Genomic DNA, 20931 nt, shown 5'->3' with positions numbered 1-20931 from the left:
AAATTAAGTCTCTTTGACCCATAACTCACCATACAAGATGTTATATTTTCTTAGTTGTTTCTATGGTGTCACCTACCTTTTTTAAACTCTACTCTTTAGCTGAACTTTAAAATTGAACTCTTTCATATTTTAACTTCTAACTGTTAAGAACCAGGATATGTTACTCTACTCTGTGGTACAGCAACAATGCTGCTAAATGGTAGCACGTACTACAACAATGGGGGGAAAAAGAAAATGCATGTAAGACCATGACCAGGCCATTAAAGTAAAAGGAAGTAGCTAGAATCTGTCCAACAAACCTGGACCAAAAAGAAAGAGTAGGCAAGAGTTGGGGGTAATGACAAACAGAAACCACTGGTCAGAATCCAGAAGAAATTCTGCTCTGACCAACAAATTCCACTGTGTCCATATGGGGTAGGGAGAGAGGTGTTATTAAATGAAACTTCCTACATATTTCATTGCTGTGGAAAAGGCAATTCTCAAGTTTGAGCCACTCATCAAAAATCTGTTAGAAGCCAATAATAATTTACTTTTCTTAAGCTGCCATTTCCAAATGTTTTATTTCTTCACTGTCCCTGAATGGCATGGTTCTGGACTTAACCATTACAAAATTATGTCACAAAGATTATGCATTTCAAAACTACTATTCCTTACCGGAACTGGTTTATTTGCCTCTGAAGGTCTTGCAACGACTTTTGCAGGTTTTCATTCTCTAACTTGCTTTCATAAAGTTCTGATTTCAAGTTTGATGCTGCAGTTTGTTCCTGCTTCAGGAGTTCTCGCATCTCAGAGGCCCTCTGCTGCTCAATGCTTAGAGTATTCTGTAAATCACTTGCTATGGATTTTTCCTGCTGAATCTTGTATTCTAGTAATTCAACTAAGAGGGAAAATTATGAAGACCATTTGTACTGTAACACTTTTAACAACTCTATTCCCAATTATACACATTTAAAAGTACTGATAAAAAGGACCAAAACTACTACAGCTTTCCCCATCTTCTCTTAACAAAGAACTCAATTATTTCAAAAAGCTCATACAATAATAAATATTTTCCAGAATTACACAACTACTGTTTTATTCAGAGAGCGTCTCAAGCAGCTTTCCCCTTTCGTTCTGACTTGTTCACTGGACATCTGATTCCTCTCTGGTTTCTAACTCTTGATTAAAACAATAAATTGCTAGCAGGCCTCAAATAACCTATTTACCAATGTACCTTGATAAACACACCAGTTCAGAACATTTTCTGAAAACCCACCATTTTCTTGTTTGTCTCCCAAGTAGTTAATATGCATTTCTTGACATAACATTTTTCCTTCAGCCGTCTCTAAGATAAAGGATGCATATAACTTGTTTCTGAAATGCACCAAAAACCTTTTCAAACAAACATTTCTGCAATGAAAGATTTTTAAAATAGGCTGCACTCTTACTGCTGCTAAGACCTTTAAAAAATCTGATACATTTTTAAAAAAAGTGATGTCAGAATATATTGTTTTCCATTAAAAGGCCCTGTGCTGGAATGGAAAAAGCAGATGCAAGGAGTTTAAACTAAGTACTACCCTTCCTCCGAAGTTGATGTTCTTGTTTACTCCCCCGATCCTCTGCATTAGTAATGGTTTCCTGTAGCTGCTGTAGCTTCTCCTGGTTTTGAAGATGTGTCATTCGTAGTTGCGCTCGAAGGTCCTGTATTTCAGAAAGTAAGCTGCTTCTATCAGAAGATAAAAGGTGCTCTAAGACTAGCTGCTGCTGTTCTTCCTGAAAATAAACAAAGCCCATTTCAGATGAACAGGGGCAAAAAATCCCAGTAACTTCTAAGTAATATTAAGTTCATACAGATACTCACATTCTCCCCATAGGATAAATTCAAGAAATTTTATAAACTATATTTCCCTCCATAACTTACATTTTATAAAAAGACAGAGGCAATTTGAATTGATTAAACTCATACCTATTCTAGTAACAAATGTCTGAGTTGGCAACAGAAAGTACTTTATTAGCCTCTCTAATAGCCTGACAGTTATCACAAACTATCTTTAATCATTTCAGAATAAGTATCATAACAAGATTGGAGGAAAATGGCTATCAAAACAAAACTCACAAAAACCTAATGCCCACAGCATAAGATTTCATAGACATTAGGGCTGGAAGGGACCTCAGAAGATCATCAAGTACAGCCCCCTGCCCCAGGGGCAGGAAGTCAGAAGGGGTCATAGGGTCCCAGCAAGATAAACATCCAAATTTCACTTGAAGACGTTCAAAGTAGGTGCTTGAACCACCTCCAATGACAGGCTGTTCCAGACCTTGGGGGCTTGGACAGTAAAGCAGTTCTTCCTTATTTCCAGCCTGAAACGGTCTTGGCGGAGTTTATGACAGTTCAACCTTGTCATCCCTTGGGGCACTCTGGTGAACAAAAGTTCCCCCAGATCCTGGTGAGCACACCTTATACATTTACAGGCAGCGATGAGATCACCCCTGAGCCTGTGCTTTTCCAGGCTGAAGAGTCCCATAGCTCTCAGCCTCTCATCATAAGGTCTGTTTTCCTGACCTCTGATCATGTGCATGGCTCTTCTCTGGATTCTCTCAAGCTTCTCCACATCCTTTTTGAATTGTGGAGCCCAAAACTGGACGCAGTACTCCAGCTGCAGCTTTGCCAAAGCCAAGTACAAAGGAAGAACGATGACCTGGTATTTACTTGAGAAGCATCTATAGATGCAAGCCAATGTTTTACTCGCTTTACTAGCCATAGCATCACATTGATGGCCACGTTCATCTTGTGGCCAATCATGACCCCCAAGTCCCTTTCATCTGTAGTGCTAGCCAGCGTAGCACTGCCGAGCCTATAAACGTGCTGCGGGTTTTTCTTCCCAAGGTGGAGAACCTTGCATTTTTCAGTGTTAAACACCATCAGGTTCTCATCTGCCCACTTCCTGAGCCTGTCAAGGTCAGCTTGGGTTGCCCTCCTGTCCTCACGTGTAGATGCTTTGCCCCAACATTTGGTGTCATCAGCAAAACTTGGCCAGTCCGCTTCTGACTCCAATGTCCACATCATTAATGAAGATGTTGAATAATATAGGTCCAAGGACAGAGCCTTGAGGGACCCCATTGATCACAGCGGACCACAACAATTGACTTCCGTCAACCACCACCCTCTGGGTCCGACCATGGAACCAATTCCCCAGCCAGAGGACTGTGGTGGACCTGAGGGTGCAGCTGGCCAGTTTTGCCAGGAGGTGATCATGGGATACCAGATCGAAGGCTTTTTTAAAGTCAAGATATATGATATCAATCTCTTCTCCCTTGTCCAGGTGATGGGCTACTTGGTTGTAAAAGGAAATAAGATTAGTCAAGCAAGACTTACCCGCAACAAACCCGTGCTGGCTATCCCTCAGGATGTTGCCATAGGCCATTGTGTTAAGAATGGCCTCTTTGATAATCTTTTCTAAGACCTTCCCCAGGATAGAGGTCAGGCTGATGGGCCTATAGTTTGCCGGATCCACTTTCCTCCTTTTCTTGAAGATAGGCATGATATTGGCCTTCTTCCAATCATTGGGCACTTCACCAGAGCACCAGGAGTTCTCGAAGATCCATGCCAGGGGCTGAGCTATGATGCTAGCCAGCTCCTTGAGTACCCTGGGGTTCAGACTGTCAGGCCGGCTGACCTGAAGGTGTCCAGCCTCTCAAGCTGTTCCTTCACAAGGTCAGCACTGAGGGAGTGTAAGGCATCTCCCTCACCTGGGCCTCCCTATCCCGTAATGGGCAGGGGCATCCCATGGGGCTGGTGAAAAACCAATGCAAAGCACCCATTTAGCAAGTTGGCTTTTTCCTGGGCATCGGTTGCCAGTTGTCCCATCTGCTTTAGCAGGGGTCTAACGTTGCCTTTGCTTTTCCTCCGGCTCCCCACGTATCTAAAAAAAGGACGTTTTATTGTCCTTGATATTTGTAGCCAGTTGGAGTTCCATTGCAGCCTTGGCTTTCCTAGTTTGCTCCCTTCAGGTCTGGACCAGTACAGAATATTCCTCCTTGGAGGTGGATCCTGTCCTCCATTCTTTTTAGATGCAGGAGGTCCACTAGTTCTTTGTTGAGCCAAGGGGGCTGCTGTGCCCTTTTGCTGCCTTTCCTCTGAGATGGAATAGATTTAGCTTGTGCATCCAGGATTGCTCCCTTGAGGAGCAACCACTCTTCTTGAACTCCCCTCCCCTTTGGGTTGTGGTCCCTTAGGGCCTCACCAAGAAGCCTCCTGAGCTTGTCAAAGTCAGCTTTCCTGAAGTCAAGGACTTCTGTATTGCTGACTGACTTGCCAGTTTTACAGCAGATGGTGAAAGTGATCAGCTCGTGCTCACTGTCACCCAGTTTCCCTTCAATCGTTAGGTCGCTGATTAGCAGGATACAAAAGCATGAGAGATTTAACATCCACATACTGTGTCACCAACTATGATTACCAAAAACTTAGGGAGAACACAGTGAATGATATGGAGTTTCTTACTTGTTGTTTCATAATATGCTCCAGCTTTTCCACCAATGAACCTTTATCCCCAGACCCAGGATTGCAGAGATGCGACTGCAAGTCAATTTGCAACATGTTGCGCTCTTTCTCCAATACGCTCTGAACAGCTTGGAGAAGTTCACCTCTCCAGTCAAGACAAGCATCTGAATATTCCTACAGGGAGAGGGTAAATTTATTAGCATCTATACAAAAGAACGGGTGATGTATTTAATTTTAATGAATTTGTTTTATCTTGATACCTTGCCTCCTTTATCTGTCATCTTACTAAGATAATCTTTTAGTGACTGTATTGCATCCAATAAGGTGAGACCCTCTTTCTGCCATCCCTCTGCTGCTGTAGACTGCTGAACACTCTTTGGATCCCTCAGAACAAATGGATATTCTGACAAAGCCAATATTTTGCGACTCTCTTCATACACCATTTTCAGCACAGTCTGAAGAGAGAAAACATTTATATAAATAACATTAAATTAAGATGATCTAAAATGCCAACCAGAAAACATTGTGCTATATTTCTGTAAATTAAACTTAACAATAAAAACAGTGTCTGCCAAAAGACTAAGATGCTTTTGCACTGTAAACTTTAGGGAACAAACAAACAGAGATGAAACAAAAAACTCTTTAAGGATGTGTTTTACCTATTAAAGATATTTCTATAAAATGACAGTATTTAAAAACATCAGATTTCTAGAGAAAAGGAAATTAGAAATTAAGATTCCCCCATTAACCTACATTTTGTCTTCAAGTACCAAGCCTCCTCCAATATAGATGCTAATGAGCAGGCATGTAAAATGCAAGTAGGAAAACCTATTGCATAGTGCATCTCAAGTTCTAGTTTCCACATAGAACCAAGATACAACACAAATCTCATCCATCCCACCTTACAAGCTAGAGATGCATCTGTCTTTTTACCCTGCAATATCCAGTCTGTATCAAGCAGATAAACATTAAGCCCCATTCAATCTATCATGCATCATTTGTACTGTGGGAGCATCTGCCCAGATAGACCTTTGGGCATGGTAGAAAGACAGAGAAAAATGCCCCTGTCCAAAGGAACTTACCATCTATGTAAGTAGCTTGTCAGGTCAGTATAACACATGACTGTCTACATGATGTCACACTTTTAGCCCTACTGTTTGAAACATATGAAAGACCCTACAAGAGTCAGCTTAACTGCCTGGTATTACTTGCACTTTGCAACTTTTGTGCAAGCCATATTGCAAAAACTCTGGTTCACAGTGCACTTAAAGAAAAAAAATGTGTTACCTATTGTCAAGTATGTTTGTAAAATTGAATATCTTGTGCAAGTTGGTAATATCGTCCAGGAACTACATTACCAAAATCTGACCATCTCTTCACACCCTTCTTGCACACAAGTTGGGAACACTTTGCATAGATTCCTGTATCTGAAAACTCCTCACTAGACTGACTAACCTAGAAACCAGCCAGCCTGGCACAGAAAGAAAACATGAAGCAGTACTATAAATCTGTCACCAGGTTCTGGAAAGCTACATAAGAGCAAGGAGCTACTGCACTTCCACTATGGATCCTGTCTCTCACTCTCCTAGGAAGAGTAAAGGAATCACTCCTGCTACTTAAGGTAGGAAGAAGGGAATAAACTTTAACTGTGGGTGTTTGTGAGCAGTGCTGTATTTCCTGTGCTCCTTCTGATTTCCTTAAGAGAGATAAAGATCATCACTCCAATAGATCAGATCTCTTCAGCAGACTGCTCCATCATAAGCGAAGACTGGGCCACTGGAAGATGCGCCATTCTTGCACACAACCAACTTTCTAGCAAATTTCAGGTATAAAATGTGCATCAGCACTCAATACAGATGTCCCTTAGCACATCTCACTGCAATATAAGCTAAATGTGTGAATACATGACTGGGTCAGTTCTACACATACCTTGGCAAATATTAAAAATTCCTGGGTTTTTTGAGCAATAAAACAAAGTTTATTAAATCTGATGTCATGTGATTACCCCCCAATGTTGCTAAGTGGCTCTTGGAGGCCACTGAAGTGAGTAATGTTCTGTTTGTGATAGTCCTGGCTTAAATTTTAACAGATTATATAAAACATCCCTAAAAAATTCAGGGTCTTAATAACTTAAGTAGTGGAAACTTCTTGTTCTGTTGTTACCAGACTAAATCATCTCTTAAAATGAAACCATCTCTCTGCACATAAGCTGTTATATCATGTACAGATGTTTCCTTGTCTCGTTCCAACTAAAGCCAGTTGAGATTTACATTAAATCCTTTTCTAGATTTCTCTAATAAGAAATATCCCAGCCTGGACACGAAGTTATTATTCCAAAAGTAAGTTGCAATGAGCAGCAACATAGGCAATTAAACAATTTTAAATGATGAATATGTGCATCCAAATCTCCAGATCCTCCCACTACATCCTGAGTTATTCCCAATAAGAGACCAGTTAAGGGTGAGGTCCAAAAAGCACATTATTCTTGTAACACAAAATTTGTTTGGAACTCTGCCAGCCTGCAAGGGAAAACTTGTGGTTTCCCACATTTTTCTCCTTTAAAGGAGAATCCATTTTTAAAAGTTTGTTTGCAACCCTTCCGTATATTCTTGTGACCCACTTTTGGGTCATGACCCACACACTGAGAAACACTGCTCTAGGGCACCAATGTTGCCACTGCCACCTCCTCTAAAGCACCATCAACATGTGGACCCTTGTTTTTTGTCATGCTAAAACAACCTATTTATCACCACAAATGTAATAAGAGTCAAGGATCTGAGACTCTTCTGGCTGCAAGTCTCTCTTCTAAACAGATGGTCTGGTCTAGAGAGGCAAATCCCTACAAGATGTAGCAAGGTGCCAATTTCGCATATTTGTTTCCTCTACTGAGGTTTGTTGATCTATGCCCTGCCAAGAGAGGCAATAGGAGAACAGGTTGGATATAGCCAGTCAGGTCTGAGGCCTCCCTACAGTGAAATAGAAAGAAAGTTACTCTGTATCGCTTCTGACACTCAAAAGCAGAACAGTGGATTTGTGGCAAAATACCTGACTATATACAGGTTACTGCTTGGGAACAGATGCATAGATACATATTTATACATAGTGAACTGCCTCTCTGAAAGTCAGTGGGCGTGGTTACCCAACAATCTAGAGGTGCACTGATAAAATATTTTTTTGGCTGATACTGATGACCAATTATTAACTAGCCATATCGGCTGATACTGATTGGCTGATCTGATTGCCGATATGGAGACTGGCAGCTTTGAGAGCAGCATCCAGGTGATAAGTCTGTTGGCAGAAAGGTGTGGAGAAGGGATAGGGCATGAGGGGACACAGATTGAGGCCCCCGCAATAGGAGTGGGAGGGGCAGGGGATGCCCAGCTGGGGTGGAGCGCAGGACGGAACTGCGGGCAGCTCATCTGGGGGGTAGAAGCTCCTGCCACTGCATGCACCCCCAGAGGAGGCACAGGAGGCCTGTGCCCCCCGAACTTGTACACAGAGCAAAAGCGGGCTGCCCACTGCACATCCAAGCCCTGGGGCTGGGCCAGGGTGGACAGAGGTGGGGTGGGCAGAGGCAGTGCTTGGGAAGGTAGTTATGGGAGGGGGGTCTACAGCAACCCCAAAATTTACTGCAGCCCCCACTCCATGTCCCCTCTCACCGCAAAGAGGCCAGTGCAGCCCCAAGCCTGCAATGGGCAGCCCACCCTCGCTCTGTACACAAACCCTGAGGGCATGTGCCCCCCAAACCTTCCCACAGCAGCAGGAGTCGCCACCCTCCCCCCCCTCAATCTCTCCCCCCACACGCTGCCAACGGCTTTGTCCTGCGCTTCGCCCCACCCTGGCTGAGCAGCTCCTACCCCTGCCTTAGCCCTACTCCCTCCCTCACCACAGGGAACTCAATCACCCCCCTCCCCTCCACGCCCCTTCCCTCCCACAGACTTACCCGCTAGACAATGCTCTCCAAGCTGCTAGGCTGCATTCATGGCTGCATGCATGCTGCGGCTGCACACATATGCACAGCATTTATTGGTGTTTTAAATCAGCCACCGACCAAAAAAAGCCAATTGCCAAAAATGTCAATTTTCCTTTTATCGGTGGCAATACAATCTGAACCAATATATCATTGCATCTCTACAATCTGTTCTATTAATGGACTCCCTTATAAAGGATACTTTCCTCAACTGTTGCTTTTTTTTTTCCTTTTATCTCCTAAATGCTTTATCTATCTTTATCAACTTTACCTTTAGTTGCGGTGAAAGTATTTCTTTTTCTTTCACCCAGTCCATTCCGTCTGGAAACATTCCACAATACTGCAGATAAGCCAAGACACTCGCATCCAGATGCTCAGTTGTTTCTAATTCCTGATTTAGTTTAGCTGCCAAATCTGAACTGGAGTCTGAAAACAGATCCAGAAGAACATCACAGAGTAGAATCATAGGTTTGGAAGGGACCTCAATGGTCATCTGGTCCAACCCTCAACAATCTCCTAAGCATGCAATTTCTTGTTGTACAACTATAAAAACAGTTGATTTTGGAAAGAGTAAGATTCCAGAGTAAAAAGTTAGAAACAATAAAGCTAGTAAGATTTTCTGGTGCATATAAATCCGTTAACTTAAAATTGCTACAAATAGTTTTAAACAGCTCATTTTGGGAGATTCAAACTTGTTTTCATTAAGGACTGTCTAATACTAGAAGAGAAGTTAGGTTGGAATTTACTATAAGCTAATCCCATCCTAATCATTACCTTTTCCTTAAAATAAATGCAGGTTCAAACAATAACTAGAAACATGAGATGTATTATCCAAATACATATTTCTCACTCCTTCTGGTGCCCAACCTTTGACCAGAGACTTTTTTTTTTTAAACCTTTGCAGTATCTGCTGTGCAATCCCGTCGCACATCTCATGCCTCCACTTTACCACAGGTATGAAAGGCAGTATGCAAATCCTGCTTCTCAGTTCTCTCCGAAATGCAACACAGTACAACACCAAGGAAGAGGAGAATGGGATGCAGATATACTAGGGAAGGAGAACAAGATGCATGTGCACAATACTCAGCTTACTAATAAGTAACTACCTTTTTTCCTTTCAGTAATTGTCCACATGAATATTGTCAATTGCAGAGAAACATGTATAGAGGCAGCTCTTGGAGTCCCCTAGGCAAATAGCAACTCCAGGACCACTCTGTCCAAATGCAAAAGTCCTTCTGCTGCATATGTGTGAGGGGACGGGGTGTGTCACCTGATGTGAGTCCCCGTGTCCCCTCGACGGCCCCTGGAGAGGAGGGGGTACTCGGCTGTCCGTTCTCGCTTCCACCGGTCTCGCCTGCCACGACTTGATGTAATTTAGGGGTTCACCCGTGCGGGGAAGCTGGCAGTCCGGATGCGGTCCCTCGTCTCCAAAGTCCAGGGGTCCTGAGGGCTCCTCCTCCCCTACACCCTCGCCTGGTCCTCCGGGGTAGCCTCCGTCAGGGTGGCTCCCATGCAGGGGGTTAACCCCTGCTAGGTAACAAATATATAGCAAACGAAGTAGTATAATGGCCGTACAACGTCGGCGCCCGCTTCTCTGGGGGCAGAGGGGATTCCTTCCACTCCCAATAACCTCCGGCCCTGTCAGGCAGGGACACCTGGCCCCTTTGTCCGTTCACCAGTCCTGCCGTGGGGTTCTGCCCTCGCACTGCAGGACCCTATAGGAATCCTCACGGTACCTGGCCCCGGCCAGGTGCCGCTAGCTCCGGCTGGTCTGGGGTCTCCGGACCCCCACTGCCTGTCTCTCGAGACCCGGGGGTGCGCGGGACTTACCTCCCCGCCCGCGGGTCCTCTTAAGCGGCCAAACGGCCTGCAGCCGCCGGAGAAGGGTCCTTCCTTCAGGGCCCCTCTCCCCGGGCCCCTCCGGAGCAGCTGCCACCAGTTCCACTGTTACCGGCTCCGCGTCTCTGGTCTCCACCGCCTCCGGCTCCGCAGCTCCCGGCTCCACTGGCTCCTGTTGCACGGCTCCTGGCTCTGCAGCCGCCGGCTCCGGCTGCATGGCTCCCGGCTCCAGCTGCGTGGCTCCCAGCTCGGCAGCTCCCGGCTCCGCAGACGCCGGCGTAGGCTCCGGCTGGAGCCTCTCCCCTCTCCTGTTTGGGGCAGGTGGGCTCCTTTTATTCTTCCGGGTCGGTCCCGGCCCGGCCCTGTCCGAGTTCCGGGAAAGGACAAGCTTCCGACCACACTTCCGGGTCGGCACCCGGAAGTTGGGCGGAATTCCGTCGTTCTCCGCCCGACCCTGGCCCCCCGGGGCCTTGACCCCTTCACAATATGAGACTATTTCTGACCTGGGTAGAACATTTTTGCTTTGTGAAAGTCATCAGATGAAATAAGCAAAAGAATAGGTGATCCAGAACAAAGAAGTGTGTTTCAACAGGTCCATCTTGAACAGGCAAAATCTTGAAGACCCCTGCTGGCTGCAACAGAAAGTCTTGGCACCAAAGTTGTTTTAGTCATGCAGTGACTACAAGGATGACCCACGCCTTGCTGAGGGATCACAGGCATGGGTGGTAAGGTATATAGGATGATGTCAGACTAGGGGCCTAGACAGAAGCCACACCTGGCACAAAAACTCTGTCTCTGGTTGTTGACTTCTCTCTGCTTAGCCCCAATTCACAAAGATGGAATAGGGCACAGGGCTGCTTATCTCCCACTTGTGATGTATGGAGTCAACTCTAATGCAGCAGTCTGCCACAGTATTCTGAAAACCTAGCAAATACACCACAGAAAGTTGCAGTTAGTGACCGATGCATTAGTGCTGCAGACAAACTGCTTTCCTTTCCTACTGAGAGAGGTGGGACTTGTGCTACTCCATTCATTGCTATACAACATAGCCACAGTATAGATAATTTGGATAGGACACTTGTGGGTACCACAAATTTTGTGTACTGCAATGCATTCCAGCACTGATGTGGAGCAAGATCTCTTGTGATGTCCAGATACCCCGTGTCTGGAGGTCCTGTGTGTGTACTCCCACCCCATTCCTGTGAAAGGCAGGCCCTTGCTGACCCTTCTGGGGTCACCTCTATAAACTGGAACCTCTTTACTTTGGTTGACAACATCTGAAGAATGACCCACTTTTATCAGCCAATCATCCATGTAAGGCAGGACTGCCATCTCCTGTTTCCTTGAAGGCTGTCAAAATCCAAACAGGAGGCATCTGTTCTGGTAATATACCTGTCCCACTAGAAAGCATATGTAGCACCTGTGCAAAGGTCTTATGGAAATGTGGAAACAGTCATTCTGTAAATTGATAGATGTCAGCCAGACCCCTTGGTGTAGGGATGGGATAACTGTTGCCACTGTCACCATCATGAACATGAGCTTTCAAATATACCAATTGTTCACTCTTATGTCCAGGATAGGACACCATTCTCTCTTTCTCTTCAGAGTTAGGAAATCATTCATGTAAAATCCCTCTCTCTCAAGGTCTAAAGGGCTTTTTTTTGGCAGCCCTTCCCCAGCAACAGGGAGAAGACTTCCTCTAGAAGCAATCTCATGAAAATGGTCTCTGTAAAAAGATGGGGATGAGGGATTCAAAGTACTAGACTGTGGTACTGTATACTATAATCATAGGCTACCATGTCCAGAACCCAATAGTCTGCCATTACATAGGCCTAAGCTGGATAAAAGGAGCATAAAGAAGGAGAAGGTGGCTGTATGCATCATACTTGATCTTACTATAAAATGCCCTGCCTATTATGGGAAGCAATATGATGAAATGCTGAGGATTTGTGCTGGTAAAACCTTAAACACTTTTGCACTGGTTCTAACTGTTGTGGCTGACCAGAAATTGAGGAAAAAGATACTTGCATGGGACAACGATATGGAAAATTTCAGCAGCACCACAGTGCATGCATCTATACATGCACTTTACTGCTAAGCTGACTAAATAACTCTACAGTAAAAACATCACAGTCTAAATGTGTAGTGCTATTAGGGCACAACAACACCTTAGGGTAGAACTGTTGGGGACAGTACCATCCTACGGCAGAACACTTTACTGTGCTGAAATGTATGAGTAGATGCTGACCAGGCATGTTAATTGCATCTGATCAGCCCAGCCAGGCAGGCACCCCAGCTTAAATTGCTGCTGTCCCAGGTGCACATGTAGACTCTGGCCCTGGGAGGGGTTGACTCCAGCATGAACTGCTCCAGAGTTTTTCGCTTCACATTACTTTCATGTGTGAAGGCACCTAGCATGCGTTAAGTATATGCTCCCAAGACACAAAGGATCTCTCATAAATCCTTAAGGGAGTACAAGATGTCCCTCAAACAGGAGGTCCTTCACAATCATCTGGAATCCAAGATCCAACGTGTCCTTCGCATGGCTACTGAAGTGGCCACAGACCAAAAAGCTGTGTCTGTAATGTCTAATGCAGCTTAAAGCACCATCTCAGCCACCAACTCTAACACCACTAACACAAGAGAGAGGAAGGAATCTGCACAATCTGTGGGAAGATCCTCAACAAGAGATGTGATCTGCTCAACAATCCTAAAGTCACAGCTCAGTCATTTACTATTCTAAATTTGCAGAGGAGCAAGACCATTTACCAAAGAGACCTTATCTCCACAGTTCTCTCACTTTAAGAATCAACTTGTAGAATGAGGTAGGAACAGAATAATTCTGTCCTTTATGGAAAGATTCAGTACTTTCTGCCCATTATCTTATCATCAGGGCCCACAATGTCAGTGTCCCAGATTGCATCATTAATAGGTAACGCAAACTTCAGACAACTCAGGATGATTCAAGTTGCCTAGCAACAGATACATAGATGGTTCAACTAGCTCGTCTGATATAAACTGGAATTCCTTTGCAACATATCTCATCAGGTAAGACAAATCATCAGCATCCTGAGGGAAGGGTGGTTTATAAGACACTGCACATGTGGAAGAGTCATGCCAAATTGTAGGTATGGCTCACCTCTGAAATCAGGTGGATATGCTAGTGCTAGAAGTGGACAGCTGACTGGAACCGGCTGTAAGGACAACACAGAGAACTGGGACAGTGGATAAACAGGTCTGGTGCTTGGGGTTGTGAGGGCTTCATGGCCAAAAGGGATATGCCAGAAAGGAGGGGACATACCCCTGGGGCCACTGACCTTCCAGTTGACTGATACCATGCAGCTGACTTTCAGGATGGCTAAAATTTTCTGTTGGTCAGCTTAACAGAGAAACGGGTAATGGTGGTGACATGTAGGCATGCCCTACTCAGGAGCCAGAATCAGAAGTAGTAGAGACAGCTAAAGCTGTATGTGGTACTGATGTGCTGACACAGAAGATGGGGAACAAGAACCTGAAGCACTGGGAGAAATCAGTGACTGATTAGGATCTGGTCCTTTAAAGTGATCATCCAAAAGGGTAAAGATGGGCTCCACGGGATGACAAGGTCCACTAGGATGTAGAATCTGGAAGGAGGCAGAAACTGGGCAAATCATCTCGGGAAGCTAAAGGAAAGTTGGTTTAATTTAGAAGCTGAACATATACATTTGGTTGCCTTTCTCTTCCAGGTTGTACCACAGAGGCATGAGATATACCTGACTGGAGACCTACCTATGAAGAGGGACCTTGAGAGGCAAGGTTGAACCAAGATCACTAGTACAGAGTGATGGTGCTGGACCATGCTCAATGCTAGCCTGAAAACTTGTTTCCAAATCCAATGCCAGGCTTGTGGCCTTATCTAGGAGGAACAACGTATGGTTCTTCTCTCCTTTCTGCTCTTTCATTTGAAGGGCCTATAAATATCACATCTCTCTAGAATGAAGGAATCATACTCTTGCAGGAGGGGCAGCTGTAAAACCTGGGAGATTTTTGTGATGGCATCACCACAAAAAGGAAGAGAAAGTACTCCGATAAGACAAAATCTCCAAAAGAACAAAAGAAAATGAGCCACCAAGATGGCAGTATCATGTGGCACACCTACATTAAGAACAGGGGTAGAGAGTAGATGGAGTGGGAAGCAGCCAGGGCACCAAACCCAACCCAGTCTTCTCTATTTGCGCCCAAAAAAAATTTGGAGAAAAGAACTTAAAAAGATAAGATATAAAAATGTAACTATAAAATCAGCAATGAAAACAAGAAGTTATACACAGCCTACAAGCAGAGTGCAGGCCGAAAGGCAAACTGACTAATGAAAGGTTCCAGGTAGCCGAGAGGAACAGAGAAGCAGGAAGTGCATACCCTTCATTATAACCTTGGCATGGGAGGGGTGCAGGTTGAGTGACCAGAATGCATACGACTAAGGCAAAATAGTTTCTGAATGAATTTAGGGAAGTATAACACACCATAAGCATGAACATGAATGTGGAAAACTACTCAACAGAACATATATCTTATCTCAATTTTAACTGGTTGAGATTTCCCAGTGCAGATCTTAACCATCCAATCAAGACAAAAGGGGTCAATATGCATTTATACTAGGAAAAGTGTCATGGTTAAAAGAAAGCTGGTTAGCACACCACAACCTCTTTTCCAAAGAAAGAAGGGATGTGAAAAGTCAAGGCAAATTTAACTAACAAAATATAGAATTTCTTTTCAGGCCTAAACAGTGTCTTAAGTAACTTAATTTTCTTCAGCTCAAAAATGCAAAAAACCCAAAAGGAAATAATGTTAGTTTTGCATATTTAAGTTAATCATCATATAGTTGAAGTGAGTTAAACGTAAATTAAAAGAAAATAAAACTCACTGCTGCTATATCCATTACTTGCTCGCTCTAGGCCAGACACTGTTGATCTCACATCATCTTGTGAATCAGATGGGGTTAAAGTTAAGTTGTCAACTTCTCTCATCTGTTTAAAAAAAAACAAACAAAACAAAAAATAAAACCATATGTACATGAACCAGACTCAGGAGTCATTCCTAACATTAATCTAGTTTTGAGCTGTGGCACCTTTTATCTTAAAAGATCATCAGTACAAAATACGTTATAGATTTACAAGAGCAAATATTGTAGCTGAAATGAAAGTTCCTTTGGAAATGTATCCCATTTTCTCTTGCATATAATAGTCCTAAAAATTCCCATTTGGGGCTGAAGCTTTAAGCTTGGCCTCAGCTGACATACGAGCTACCTCTGATATCTGGGAGAATGGAAAAGTAGCATACTGAATAAGTATATTTTTTGTTCCATGTAACAAAATGTTGAATGCTAATATCCTTTTTCTGCAGTCAGTAGTATTTTAAAAGATATGCTGTAAGGGATTTTAAGAACATTTTTGATCACACACAATAATATCAACTAAGATCTAATTAGTTTCTCCTGAAACCCTGCACATACTCTTCCTGTGTGGGGCAAGTAACAACAGCGGATACTACTAGGGTGTGTAGGCTGTAGCTGTGTTGGTCTAAGGACGATCTGAGCAGGGTGAAGGGCCCAGGGCAAATCAGCCTGTGTAAGGTGCTGCCCCCAGACGCAAGGAAGCCGCCAGCAGATTCAGCAGCCAGAGGAGTGGGGGGTGCAGAGCGGCCGGACGTGAAGCCGGCAGCAGCACGGATGTTAGGCAGGTTATAATGCGTCATCAATCCAAAATCTATATTTAGTCCATGATTTAGTTCATGTCTGTATTTTAGTCCATCCTCAGAGGGAATTTACAAACACTTTTCAAAGACAAAGCTATGAACTTCACTTCATCAACTTCCCGGATACAAAAAATCATGGACTAAATAGACGTTAGATTGATGACACGTTATAACCTGCCTGACATCCGACTCCCCGGGTTCCTCTCCACTATTTACCAGCTACTTTCATTCCCCTTCCCTCCCAGTCCTGCCCCAGCCTCTCTCTCACCCACTGACTCAATTTACATCTTCAGTGACTGGCTTTCTTGCATGCATACCAGCCTCTGGCTTCTTTACTCCTCATTCCATCCAGGAAGAGCACACACCAACTGCAGATGCTTCCTCATTCTGACATGGGTATTTATACCCAAAAGCTTCCTAAGAATTCTTTCAACTATTTGAGTTAGTCTAATAAAAGATATCAAATTAAACCAAAAAACCTTGTCTGTTGGGATACTACTAGGACACTTTCATGAATGAGCTTATAAAATGTCTATTTGAAATTGCACATATATAATCTTTGCTTTGGCAAGATTCAGCATATTCTGTAGTAACATTCAAGTGACAACATTTTTCTCTTGATAAAAAGATTGATTCTAGTATACAATTATGTACTACTATATCATTAGTTTAATATATAATCTTTATTAGCATTGAAATGCTTTTTCAGTCTTTAATTCAGAGATTCTTGAGGATTATTTTAAAGAAGATTCATCTTCTATTTATGACAGTACATTGGGACTCAAAAGGTCTGGATTTCCCACCTTCATTCTAACTTCCTGTATGACTTCAGTCAGTCTCAGGAACACTTTCCATTACTTTCAATAAGCACCAGTTTAAGCAATCTGTGCCTCAGTTTTCCATATATAAAAAAGGGTAAGTTCCCTTTCTCTGTTGCTTTGTTGGACCAAGTTAGGGTGTAATGTTCCCAATTAATCCCATACCCTACAGTCATGTAGGAAGCAAAGCTCTAGAATGAAATTTATTTGGCGTAGTCTTAAGAAGCCTAATTTCACTTACATATAGAATAGTAAAAGGATCTTTCAATGCAGCAGTTTTGCTTCACTGTGCAACCAGGAGATGAACTAATAAAAGATGACTGCACACCTAGTATGACACAGTATCTAATCTTTTTGATGTATTTTTACCAATATAAGTTCCCATGGAAACACACAGAGCACACCCAGCCATAATTTTGGGAGGGGAAAAGGAGGGACAGGGAATTTTAATATATTAAAAACATGTAACTGGTAGTTACCAAAATCCTCTTTTCCATGTCCTGGTACTCAGCAATGGAATAAGTGCTTTCAGAGAAACATGGAGACTTTAAATCTAGTTTGTCTGTTGTTTCCTCATTGCTGTATGCAGATAGCTTGGGATATCCCAACAGTCCAGAGGTATCTCCCTGTATGGCGGATGATTTGGTGTGCATTGTTTCTAAGTCCACGCTGTGTATACTATCAACTTCAGAGAAGGGTGTTAAGTGAAGAGTTAGCTGAAGGTCTGTGCTAGTATCCTGCTTTCTCACAATCTCAGGTGAGTCCCACAAAGTCATATCCGTGATTAAATCTTTAAAATTTTTGGGCATCTCCTTAATATGCTCTTGTTTTTTTGAAAAATTGCATTTCAGAGGGTTTGGTGTTTGATGAAATCCCAGTATTTGCTGACAATGCTCTTCTGCTTTATTTGTCATCTCTTCTTCCTGAATCAAGAGTGTCTCTTGCAATTGACTGACTTGAGTTTTCAGATTTCTGCAGTGAACTGGCAATTCAGCATCTTTCTCCTACAATGAAATAACACACAAAAGCTTGCGCATGTCATTTTTCTAGTACCTGCATTTAAAATAGAAGTTCACACACACATAATAAGCTTTAAGAAGGTTCTTTTAAGACAAGATACCATTTTTTATTAATTTTCACTTAGAAATATACTGATTGTTCACATGCCAATTTAAATGAAGACCAAGACAAATGAAATGTAAGACCAGGTTTCTAAAAAGATAACAGAACACACAGCAGCTAGTATAACTGGGATACATCTCCACTTAAGTAAGTTTACTGCTTCATTTTTGCAGAAGTTTTATTAGTTTAATTTTCAAAATATTAATCCCCTGTAGTTCTGAAGATAATGTTCCAAACGAGCGCAAAATAACACTGTTGCCTGCAGCTCAAATCCAGACCCAAGAGCACAGCAAGCAGTGCAGAAGAAGGCTGCTTTGAGAAATTCTACAGACTACTCCAAAACTACCAATCCGGTCTCTAGGTCACACACATTGGCTGCTGTGGTACTTGCATCCATGCTCTGGGAGGAATGACAATAGATGCACATTGCAGAGAACCCACCAGCCTTGCCCCGAATTTCAACTCTGCAGTGGTACAGGGAAGTCATGCACAGTAGTAAGTTATGTCTGAAACTTTTACTGCTATATTGCACCCTAGATGTACATTTCAAAACACTGGCAAATTAAGTCTTCTGGCAGTAACCTATGGGGGGATTCCTTGCAAACCAAAGCTTCTAATGTAAAACTGAATTTGGCCTATCGTTTTTTTAGGCGTTATTTGCAACTGTAATTTTTAAAACTACTGCTATAACACACACAAAGTGCTGGAAGATCTATAAAATAATACATTAAGGGATCAAATTGCAGGTAACTTGAAGAGCACAGGCTATTTGTATACATATATACCAGCACTGCTTCAACCTTTAGAAATGAGACTTTCTGGATCTTGTTTTTACATAAAGTCTTTTAATGTGTGAGGGTATGTCTGTACAGCACAAAACACATTGTGCAGAGATAGCCTAAACTAGCTCTGTAGGTAGTGGCTTCAGAACTAGAAGCAACATAGCCTCTATATTACGTCACCCTGGGAGGGCTAATGGGTTCTACTTCTCACTAATGCAGTTTCTCACTAATCCCTGCAAAGCTGTAGAGCATCTCTAAAGGTCACTGCTTTGTGCCTATGTAGACATACCCAAAAATGGTCTTGAAACAACTTTAGTAAACTGGTGAAGAGTGACAAAGAAGTAGGAATGGTCATGCTTTGAGCAGGAGGTGGACTAGATGGCCTCCTGAGGTCCCTTCTAACTAACTTTCTATGAGTCTATGAAATTAACAGCACCTTTCACCTCATTAATATTCCAGCATACCTTTACATCCTCCAGAGTGCTACCAGGTCTCTCTTCACTAACTTCCAAGTCCTCTGTTACCCAGGGTAATTCAGATTTAAGTTCTTCTTGATGAGATGTCATTTTTGCAATTAGATCATCATCATTCCGTGAAGGGTTTGTCGTGTCTAACTGTTCCTCTATTAAGATCTTAAAGAGCAAGACAACAGAAAAGGTTTTTGTTAGGTTTTTGACATAAGCAGGTACCACACTAGCAGCCTTTACTTTCACGTTTCTTTGGCATTCCTCTCTGAGTTTCAACTACAACCACCATTAAATAAATGGACCATAGAGAACAATGTTCACATAAAGGTATTGAAAACTTAGGACATTTCAAAACACAACTACATTTCAATTTACTGGGTCAATTGCTTATATTTACAAAGTGAGTGCAGATGCACTTCACATATTAGTGGAAGACTTTACCATGCAACCTTCTGTATAAGCACCTAGGTACCACTTACAAATCAAGATGATAGTGTTAATATTGTACTTTCTCCAATTTATGCTTCTAACAAAAGGAAATAAAAGTAATTTAAAATTAAATAATTACATTCCTACTTCAGGCCAGTGCTACCAGTACTGTCCTCCTTAATACTGATGCAAACAGAAGGTAGGTGACAATGTTTGCTATTTATTATGAATCAGTACAAGAAAGGTCTGGGGAGACAAAAGAAGCATACCCAGCAACTAAAGCCTTATATAAATCATCATGGTCAATGTTTTAAAACATAGCAATTTAAATGACAAAATATGCTGTTTTGATAGTTGTATAGCTTAGTTGGAGCACTAAACTAGTAGTCACGAGTTTCACCTTGGGCTCCAACACTAAACTACCCCATGACCCTGATTAAGTCACTTATTTTTCCTATGCTGACAATTTCCCTCCTACTCTCTTTCTCACTTATTTATACTATAAAAGCTCTTTGAGATGGGGGATCTCGTGCTACTTATAATAGTCACTGCCACAATGGGGGTCTTGATTTCATTAGGGGCACCTTAGCATTATTACAATACAAGCAATACATGCATTTGTTTAGCTTTAGGATTAACACTTTTTGTAATGCTTAAGGCAGTACTGACTCACTGTACCAACTAGAGGATTACAGATGAACAGCATTTAAGTGATTTCCTAGTGTATCAGCATTAGTCATGCCCTCCATATATATACCTGAAGAAAACATAAATGCCACATAAGTACACTCTAACTAAAGAAACTATGATGTAAACATGCTACTGCAACCTCACTGATAAGCTACAAAAGCTCAACTAGCAAGAATTAAGTGCTACTAGGGAGAAGTCTCTCAAGCATTAGTGACCTGCATACAATTATGATGCCTGTGCTGTGAAGTGAAACGTCAAATAATATGAAGTCACCACAGTACTCTGTGACACCATGACAACTGTGCAAACCTGTTGTTAAATCAGTAGTACTAAAATTAAAGCTCACTTATTTGGCCCTAAATTGGGCACTACAAAATGTAAAGTTCTGTCTAAACAACATACTTGGTATCTGGTCTAGCAGAGCTAATTTCCTGTCTAAAAACCTTCACGTAAGAGTTATGGTGAATATCAGAAATCTTGGACTTTTATACTAGCAAAGGGCTTTAAGTGCATACCCTAAACCACAGAAGATCATCTCATTTTAACATTTCATATACCTAATTTCTCTCTTCTAGAGTGTAAGTATCTAGAGGTTTGCTATACA

The 20931-nt window shown here is 42.5% G+C and overlaps 1 protein-coding gene across 9 annotated transcripts in view; it reads right to left on the bottom strand.

The window, feature by feature from the left end:
* PCNT (pericentrin) overlaps positions 1-20931 on the bottom strand; it is a 135782-nt gene that overhangs the window by 18631 nt on the left and 96220 nt on the right. For 8 of the 9 annotated variants that reach the window (XM_019553909.1, XM_019553910.1, XM_019553914.1 and 5 more), the window contains 9 exons: positions 19206-19373; positions 17317-17841; positions 15190-15292; positions 8722-8876; positions 4741-4935; positions 4481-4654; positions 1557-1752; positions 1256-1324; positions 655-877 (listed from right to left, as the gene is read on the bottom strand). In XM_019553909.1, the coding sequence (XP_019409454.1) occupies positions 655-877; positions 1256-1324; positions 1557-1752; positions 4481-4654; positions 4741-4935; positions 8722-8876; positions 15190-15292; positions 17317-17841; positions 19206-19373 (1808 nt within the window). The remainder of the gene's footprint in view (positions 1-654; positions 878-1255; positions 1325-1556; positions 1753-4480; positions 4655-4740; positions 4936-8721; positions 8877-15189; positions 15293-17316; positions 17842-19205; positions 19374-20931) is intronic. The other variant, XM_019553913.1, reaches the window with a different exon arrangement.

This window comes from Crocodylus porosus, unplaced genomic scaffold (genome assembly GCF_001723895.1).
Source record: "Crocodylus porosus isolate Cpor-Errol unplaced genomic scaffold, CroPor_comp1, whole genome shotgun sequence".
In the NCBI taxonomy this organism is placed as follows: Eukaryota; Metazoa; Chordata; order Crocodylia; family Crocodylidae; genus Crocodylus; species Crocodylus porosus.
This window is presented reverse-complemented; position numbering and strand designations above follow the sequence as displayed.